At 46.9% G+C, this 9,565-nt stretch overlaps 1 protein-coding gene across 1 annotated transcript; it reads right to left on the reverse strand.

Moving 5' to 3' along the window:
* Positions 1-887: 887 nt before the first annotated feature.
* Positions 888-1,418, reverse strand: LOC139593187 (epidermal differentiation-specific protein-like). Its single transcript, XM_071433887.1, has one exon. The coding sequence runs from the start codon at positions 1,416-1,418 to the stop codon at positions 888-890; it is 531 nt and encodes a 176-aa protein (XP_071289988.1).
* Between the last annotated feature and the right edge of the window lie 8,147 nt (positions 1,419-9,565).

The following is a 9,565-nucleotide window of genomic DNA, read 5'->3' on the forward strand; positions in this document are numbered from 1 at the left end:
CAGATGATGTCTGTGCTCAGGGTGAGGGGCAACAAAGGTTTTCTGCATCTCTGCAGGCTCAGCACTCTGTTCCTCACGTCCACACATCACTCTGATTTCTTAATTCTGTATTGGCTCGTTGTCATTTCAGTAAGGTTGTCACTTCCCGTGGCATGCTGGTCCCGAAGTTATTTTGCATCTTCTGATGCCCGCCTCCCACATCTCTTCCCCTCCCCTCACTGTCCGGGGAGAAGAGCCATTAACTTAGCCCTAGCCAGGGCCTTTACTGATACAAAAGGAGCCATTAACTACAACAACTTGTGATTATAATAACAAACAGATAGAACTGTAGCAGCAACAACAGGCTTGACTGGTTTGCAACTCTTTTTCTTTTTTTTTTCCCCAAAAAGATTTGGCAGATGTTTTTATTTATAACATGAGGTATAATCAAACATCTGATATTTTGAAACAGTCTGCATGGGAGAGTTTGGCCAGGATCACAACAATACTATCAACATGCTCACCAAGACTTTAATACTCGTTGAGTCAAGCCTGAGCCCACTGTTACTCAACAGTGAAACTGGAAGGAGATTTATCCTTTCAGGAGAGATCCACAAAAAACCTCTCAAAGTGACTACACAACACATTTTCTGAGCACTCACAGACATCTCTCCATGAAAGGGCAATATTTATCTACATTGAACAGTCGATAAAACAGACCCACTGTTGCTTGCAAGAGAGTCTTTATTGGCACCAACCCAAAAGAGGTTACAGACAATGGAACAGGCCAAGATACCACAAGGGCTTTGTAAAGCAAATCACAAAGGAAGGGACCCGAGCAGCAGCAGCTGAGATCAGAGATTTCCTGCTGGGACTGCAACTTCCCTCAGGGTCATAGGCTCTGCAGTCTAAGAGTCACGGCCAGGGCGCAGGGGGCGCAGGAAGGAAAGCTTGTCATTGAAGTCGATTGCCTTGTAATTTGGAACGTCCTCAGGGGCTCGGGCAAGGTGCTGAGGCCCACTTCCATCACTGAGCTCACACAGCAGCCAGACACCTCGCTGGACTTTGTGGGAAGACACGATGTTATCATCTTCTCCCCCTGCCAGGTTGGTTGCTTCTCTTACTATTCTGCTCCTCCCTTTATATTCAACATGTTGGTAGAGAGTGATCTGGGGATTATGCAGATCTTCCCTGATCACCTGCAGAGAGCTGATCTTGTCATTCATCTCTTTACCAACAGAGCTGTATTCTCCCTCCTCAAACACCAAAAACCGACCCTTGTACTCAACATGCTCATAAGCCACCCAAGGCTGGCCAATTACTTTCACTGAGGAGACAATATCATTCCAACCCACAGCTGTTAGGTTGGGAGTGTCAGTGGTGAATTCTTTGGACATGCCCTGGAAGTTGACATGCTCATAAATGATGATTTTGCCCATCTCTGCAGGACTTCTGGAGTTTGGAGTCCTCCCTATAGGAGCGGGAAGGCAGCCTGCACAAAAGGAAGACAGAGAACAAGCAATGCTTATAAAAAAAACTTTACATACCAGATACAAAATTATGGAAAATGTGGAGTGAGATAAAAGAAAGAAGGGAAAGCAACACACTTTGAACAAAGAATAAACATAGTGGCAGCTGGAAAGGAGTGAGTGCATGATATAGAAATGTTCACTTTGAAGAGAATGTAAAATGAGTTACGTACCCATAATTACACAGCTTTAATTAGATATGTGTGTTGGTTTGCATATATCCCCCAGAGTAAGTCATAAAATACTTTTTGGCAGTCACCTCCCACAACTGTGTATCACTGGCCCCTCCGTCTTCTCTCTCCCTTGGTGAGGTGTGTCTCTCCTGCAGCAGCCATCCATCTCCTCATGCCCCGAGAGATGCCTTCAGTCTCTGCACACACACACAGAGCAGACCCTCACGGCTGTGCTGCAGCTCTCAGCCCAGCACTAAAGCCTCCTGCCCTTGGCCTGCATTTCACAGCAGCTGCCCAAGAAACCCTTCCAGCTCTCCTGTGCCAAGGGCGCCTCTTACCTTGCTGTCAGCTGGGGAGAGCTCAGGGCAATTCCTCCAGGGCAGGGCAGGTATGTGCAGAGTGTCTCACCTGTCTGCATTTATAGCTGGCTCAGAAGTCTTGTGCAACACCCCAGGTGACAGCATGAAAAGTGACCAAAACTCTCCAAAAGCCAGATCAGCCACAGTAATTCAGACACACCAAAGTACATTGTGACACAGGGGCTGTGGAAGTTTCCTGCTTGTGGCAATTTGTAATCTTGCCTTCCTGGGAAGTGCTTAGAATGCACAAGGACTTTTTATGGGAGATACCCGATCGGGATATCCGGGTCACCATGATGATATTGGAGCACCAGTTTTTAAAAAAAAAAAAAAAAAAATCCCTTTTGTCCTTAGTATCATGGAATCATTACTTTTGGAAAAGGCCTCCAAGATTATCAAGCCCAACCTTTGCCGAAATACCACCACGCCCACTAATCCATACTGCAAATATCACTTCAACTTCCCTCCCCTGGCTTCATAACCAGCATGGGACAATATCTCCACATTCTCTATCCTGCCATAAGCAGCAGCTTGAAGTAGAGATCCCTCAAAGATCCTTCCAGCTTAAATGCTTCAAGGAGTCCATGCACTCTCCTTGGCCCGTCATGGGGACAGCTACCTGTGCACCAGAGATGAGTACAAGCCTACAAAACAGCAAAGAAATGGTTCAAGGAGGGATATGGATGGGAATGGTAGAGGAAATTTGCATTTGCTCTTGCTGAGGTTTGTTTTGGGGTGTATTTAATCAAAGACAGAATCTGAACAAATGAGGAAGTGTCACATCCAAAAATCTAACAAAGGATTCTTGAACATTTTTCAGTGATAAGAGGATGAAGTAAAGGTGGAGAAGGACTTTGAGCCTTCAATAGAGGGAATTACATTTGACAAAAGAGCAGGTGAGAGCCTGTGGAGGAATGGGGAGGGAAGTCTGAGGTTGGGGAAATAGAGTTCATAAATGTCCGTCAAGTAAACTTGAGGTTGTTGTACACCTGACTTGATGATGACACTCTTTCATTGAAATTGAAAAATGGATGCAATTAGGCAGAAAGTGACAAAGGCTTTTAAACCATCCTTAGAATACTGACAGAAAGATAGATTGTGGAAGTCCAAGGCCGTGTTCACAGCAGAGCAACTTCCAAACATGACCAGGTTACTCGTGGCCATCTTCAAGTGATTTCTAACAATTCCTATGGTGGAGATTCCCCAGGGTCACTGACCTTTCTTCCAATGCTAAAAAACTCTTAGGGCTATGGCTACTTTCCTTATTTTCAGTCAGAGCTTCCCTGTTTCCAGGTAAGACCCTTTCCAGATGTCCTTTTGCGGAGCCCTTTTAGAATCCTTAGCCTTGTCTCTTCCATGGCTAAGAAAAATTTTCATGATGATGTCAGAAAATTTTAAATCACACCACCCAGAGAAGTTGGATAGTCTGCATACTCTGAGGTTTTTTAGAGCTGACTGGTTTTTTAGAGCCAACAGCAAGCATAATTCACCTCACAGCTGTCCCTGTGTCAAGCAGCTGACTGGACCCAAAGGCAATCAAAGGTCACTTTGGAATTCAATTACCCACCAAACCTACAATCCTCCTGGCTCCCTGGATCATTCAAACTCATCACATAAGGACCAACACAGGCAAATCCCAGTATTTCCTGAGCCATATTGCTCCTGAGGAATCCTGTTGTAAATAAAGATGATCCATGTCCCTTGTCCATCCCATTCAGCCTTGTCAGACCAAGGCTGTCCTGATGGGGATTTCTGAGCACTGACATTGCCTCAGTGGGTCTAATGAGCTCCTTTGTATTGTCCTTGCACTCAGCAATTAATGTGTCCCTGCAATTTGTCTGCCCTCAGTTTAATGTTTGGGGCTTTCGTGGTGAATTTGGTTTTTTGGAAGGGAAATTTTTCAAGATGTGGCTCTCCTGCTTGCCAGGGAGTAGAAGTACAATCACATCCAACTACAAGTGCAAGAAAAAGAGAACTGAGAGAGCATCTGTGGATCTGTAGGATTTCGACACACAAGATGCTCTTCTGAGAAAGCCCATGGCAGTTTGTACAAACAGCTGGTCAAGATTGAAAATAAAAGGAAAGAACACTAAAGTTAAGTTAAGGTGTGTTCATTTTTTTCATGGCAAACCCCCAGTTCCAGGGTTTCTGTCTGGCCAAGTCACTTTTTGAGTGCCATGTGTAGGGATAGCTCAGGATGAGCAGAGTTCAGCCCCAGGAGCTCCTCCTGCTCAGCTGCTGGAGCCCAGGCTGCAGGCTCTCTGTCCAGGGCTGCTTTTCCCAGTGCCACTGGCCAGGCTGCAGGGGCAGCCCGTGCTGGGCTCTGCTGTGTGACCCAGGGACAGGTACCTGGGCACGGAAAGGACACGGACACGGCCACGGCCACGGCACCGGCTGGCACACACCAGGGGCTGCCCTCAGCCACCCACAGCTGACACCACCAGCACTCCCACTGAATGGAATGGAAGACAGACAGCCCCCTCTCCTTCCTGCTCTGCAGCCCACCCACATGGAAGCCCTCTAGTGAAGACCTGCACACCCTCACTCTCCACAGCCACCAGCACCTGCACACGTGCTCCCAACGGGACTGAGAGCCCCCAGCCTGTCCAGTCTCACACCTGGCTCTGGGCTCTCTGAGCAGAACACACTTTGGTGTCTCCTAGTCCCTGGCTAGTGCAGCTTGGTGCTTGCAGCCAGCCCACACACACCAGACACTGTTCTCATTGGTGTTCTGGCAGTCGTGGGTGCCTTGAATCCCAGCACGAGTCTCCTGCCGGCCTGAAATCCCTGTCTACATCCATGCCCTGCTTGTTGGCTGCTCCAGCTCAAACTTTGCTGGGATATCACAGCATTATGATTCCTTTTGAATCAGAAAGGTCTTTGTTAAATAAACTTCATTGAGCAGATGCTGTTGTATTTCACACACCCTTACAAGTTGGTCTTCCCACACTTTGAATTTCCATGTGCTGGAAGCTGCAGACACAAAGAGCACGATAGATCTCAGTGGGACAGGAGGAGACACCTGTAGAGCTGGTGAATGAAGAAGGGCACCCTAGGATTCATTGCCCCAGAGCTTATGGGATGCTGTGCTCTGCAACTCTGCAGAATCCTAGGAGCACTCAAAGCATGTGATCAAGTAATGACACTCTCCATACTCCAACAAACTGTTTTTCTTCAGTGCTCCCTGTAGATTTTTCACCAAGTCCAGCAGGTTTCTGGAGAAGCACCACTGAAAATGGCCATCCTGGGTGTTCCACAGTCTCAGATCCCAGGAATCACAGAGGTAGAGTTTCCAAGAGCACACCAAAGGTTTTGTCACCTGTGTGATCACAGAAGAAATTATTTGCTCTAAGACCTCTGTGTCAGCATCAGTTTGGATCCTGTGACCATGAGATCTTTCAGTGCACTGCAAAGAGCTCTCGTGGTTGACAGCAAAGTCTGGCATCAGGGAGAATAACTTGAGGTAGGACATAATTTTTGCCCATGTAGTGAAAAAAAGAAAGAAGGATCAGGAAGTGAGGAGAACCAAGATGTCTGGATCAAAGATTTCAAAAGCAAAAATAAGCTGGGGCAGCACAGTCTCTGCTTTCTTGTTCCGTAGAAAGAAAGAAAAACAGTTGATGCAAGAGAAATATTACAAAGAAACATTATCTGAAGCGTTTACTTCAGCCTGAACTAGGGAAATGCTTGGAGTCATACTTAGCACAAGATTGCGACTTGGCAAGTGTGAACACCGTCCCTAAACATATGCAAGTGTATAATTACAAAACTGACAGTATAAACCACCATTTACAATATTCAGTATTTTGCACAAAATAAATATCTGCAAAGATCTCTGGTGGTTTTTTGCCATGCCTCTGCTTTAGAATTCTGACTTTGAAGCTGGTTTTACACCATATTAGTTGGTCCCTATTTACCCCCAGTTTCTGGGTTCTACACTGTGTTCTTCTGTCTGGTTTTGAGACAACAACAACATTGGTGCTTTTGTTTATTACCAACAATAGTACCATGCCCACCTATTGCTATACATAAATATATACATGAAAACATATGTCAAGGAATCAGAGAATGGTTTGGGCTGCAAGAGACCCTAAAGGACCCTTTGAGGGATGGGGCATCCACACCTTCAGAGAGCTGAACATGAGCCATCAGTGTTCCCAGGTGGACAAGAAGGCCCATGGCACCTGGCCTGTATCAGCAATGGTGTGGCCAGCAGGAGCAGGGCAGGGATTGTCCTCCTGTACTCAGCACAGGCGAGGCCACACCTGGAATGCTGTGCTCATTTTGGGCCCCTCACGGCAAGACATTGAGGTGCTGGAGTCCAGAGAAGGGCAGCAAGGCTGGTGAAGTCTGGAGCACAGGTCTGATAAGGAAGAGCTGAGGGAGCTGGGGATGTTTATCCTGGAGGAAAGGAGGCTCAGGGGGCACCTTATCACTCTCCACTACTCCAAATAGGAGGATGTAGCCAAGTGGGTCACTCTGTTCTCCAGTCAACCAATGATGGAGCAAGGGGAAATGCCCTCAACTTGTGTATGGAGAGGTTCCGGTTGGTGATTAAGGAAAACATCTTTCCTGCAAGAGTAGTTAAGATTTGGAATGGGCAAAGCCAGTGAAGTGGTGGAGTCATTATCCCTGAAAATATCCAAAACACAAGGAGAAGGGACATTTGCAATATTGTTTACTGGGTGTCCTGGGTTGACTATATGATGCTTTTATCCCCAGTTGTCTTGTTCTGTTTATGCTGAATAATAAGCTTTGCACCTTTAGGACTTGTTCCAGAGAGTGAAGGGAGAGAGAAGAAGCAGCAGTTTGTTTTCAGACACTGCACTCACTCCTCCACCTTCCTGCCCCTGGACTGTGTTGTCTGTGGATGGACAGACAGCGGGACAGAGCTCTCCTTTGTTTTAGTTAGTTTTGGCTAGCTGAGGCAAAGAAGTTCCCTGGACTGTGGGTTTTTTTCCATTTTCTTTGGACCTGTTCAAACCTGCTCTGGCCTGAACACCAGCAGGGCACCGGCAGCTCACACCTGGGGCCCACCGGGCCGGGCCTGGGCCGCGCCATTTCCAGGGCCTGTGGGACTGAGAAGAGACTGAGTGAGCTGAGCTGCAACCCGGGGAGGGGACTTTTCTGAGTTTGTCACCTCTTTTGGAGCAGCAAGGGGTTTTATTGTTTAACATTGTTTAGGTTTTATTGTTTAATAAACAGTTTTTTTCCAATTTTCTCCAAGGAGGTATTTCCTCCCGAACCAGTTGTGGGGAGGGACCAATTGAATCTGCTTTCCTAGAGGGGCCCCTTTGGGGGATCTCTGAAAAATTTGCCTTGAACCAAGACACTGGGCATGGTGGTTCACAATCAAAGATTGGACTAGGTGATCTTGGAGGCCTTTTCCAACCTTAATGATTCCATGATACTGAGGACAAAAGGGAAATTTTTTTAAAAACCTGGTGCTCCAGTGTCATCTCTGTGACTTGGAAATCTCATAAAAATCCTTGTGCATTTTAAGCACTTCCCAGGAGGGCAAGATTACAAATTGTCACAGGCAGGAAACTTCCACAGCCCCTGTGTCACAATGTACTTTGGTGTGTCTGAATTACTGTGGCTGATCTGGCTTTTGGAGAGTTTTGGTCACTTTTCATGCTGTCAACTGTGCTGAGTACAGGAGGACAATCCCTGCCCTGCTCCTGCTGGCCACACCATTGCTGATACAGGCCAGGTGCCATGGGCCTTCTTGTCCACCTGGGAACACTGATGGCTCATGTTCAGCTCTCTGAAGGTGTGGATGCCCCATCCCTCAAAGGGTCCTTTAGGGTCTCTTGCAGCCCAAACCATTCTCTGATTCCTTGACATATGTTTTCATGTATATATTTATGTATAGCAATAGGTGGGCATGGTACTATTGTTGGTAATAAACAAAAGCACCAATGTTGTTGTTGTCTCAAAACCAGACAGAAGAACACAGTGTAGAACCCAGAAACTGGGGGTAAATAGGGACCAACTAATATGGTGTAAAACCAGCTTCAAAGTCAGAATTCTAAAGCAGAGGCATGGCAAAAAACCACCAGAGATCTTTGCAGATATTTATTTTGTGCAAAATACTGAATATTGTAAATGGTGGTTTATACTGTCAGTTTTGTAATTATACACTTGCATATGTTTAGGGACGGTGTTCACACTTGCCAAGTCGCAATCTTGTGCTAAGTATGACTCCAAGCATTTCCCTAGTTCAGGCTGAAGTAAACGCTTCAGATAATGTTTCTTTGTAATATTTCTCTTGCATCAACTGTTTTTCTTTCTTTCTACGGAACAAGAAAGCAGAGACTGTGCTGCCCCAGCTTATTTTTGCTTTTGAAATCTTTGATCCAGACATCTTGGTTCTCCTCACTTCCTGATCCTTCTTTCTTTTTTTCACTACATGGGCAAAAATTATGTCCTACCTCAAGTTATTCTCCCTGATGCCAGACTTTGCTGTCAACCACGAGAGCTCTTTGCAGTGCACTGAAAGATCTCATGGTCACAGGATCCAAACTGATGCTGACACAGAGGTCTTAGAGCAAATAATTTCTTCTGTGATCACACAGGTGACAAAACCTTTGGTGTGCTCTTGGAAACTCTACCTCTGTGATTCCTGGGATCTGAGACTGTGGAACACCCAGGATGGCCATTTTCAGTGGTGCTTCTCCAGAAACCTGCTGGACTTGGTGAAAAATCTACAGGGAGCACTGAAGAAAAACAGTTTGTTGGAGTATGGAGAGTGTCATTACTTGATCACATGCTTTGAGTGCTCCTAGGATTCTGCAGAGTTGCAGAGCACAGCATCCCATAAGCTCTGGGGCAATGAATCCTAGGGTGCCCTTCTTCATTCACCAGCTCTACAGGTGTCTCCTCCTGTCCCACTGAGATCTATCGTGCTCTTTGTGTCTGCAGCTTCCAGCACATGGAAATTCAAAGTGTGGGAAGACCAACTTGTAAGGGTGTGTGAAATACAACAGCATCTGCTCAATGAAGTTTATTTAACAAAGACCTTTCTGATTCAAAAGGAATCATAATGCTGTGATATCCCAGCAAAGTTTGAGCTGGAGCAGCCAACAAGCAGGGCATGGATGTAGACAGGGATTTCAGGCCGGCAGGAGACTCGTGCTGGGATTCAAGGCACCCACGACTGCCAGAACACCAATGAGAACAGTGTCTGGTGTGTGTGGGCTGGCTGCAAGCACCAAGCTGCACTAGCCAGGGACTAGGAGACACCAAAGTGTGTTCTGCTCAGAGAGCCCAGAGCCAGGTGTGAGACTGGACAGGCTGGGGGCTCTCAGTCCCGTTGGGAGCACGTGTGCAGGTGCTGGTGGCTGTGGAGAGTGAGGGTGTGCAGGTCTTCACTAGAGGGCTTCCATGTGGGTGGGCTGCAGAGCAGGAAGGAGAGGGGGCTGTCTGTCTTCCATTCCATTCAGTGGGAGTGCTGGTGGTGTCAGCTGTGGGTGGCTGAGGGCAGCCCCTGGTGTGTGCCAGCCGGTGCCGTGGCCGTGGCCGT

Source organism: Agelaius tricolor, unplaced genomic scaffold (assembly GCF_023055355.1).
Source record: "Agelaius tricolor isolate 1412-34295 unplaced genomic scaffold, bAgeTri1.0.p SCAF_9, whole genome shotgun sequence".
Lineage (NCBI taxonomy): Eukaryota > Metazoa > Chordata > Aves > Passeriformes > Icteridae > Agelaius > Agelaius tricolor.

Coding starts and splice junctions, on each gene's coding strand:
- LOC139593187 (XM_071433887.1), bottom strand. CDS start 1,418: ATGGGCAAAATCATCATTTATGAGCATGTCAACTTCCAGGGCATGTCC.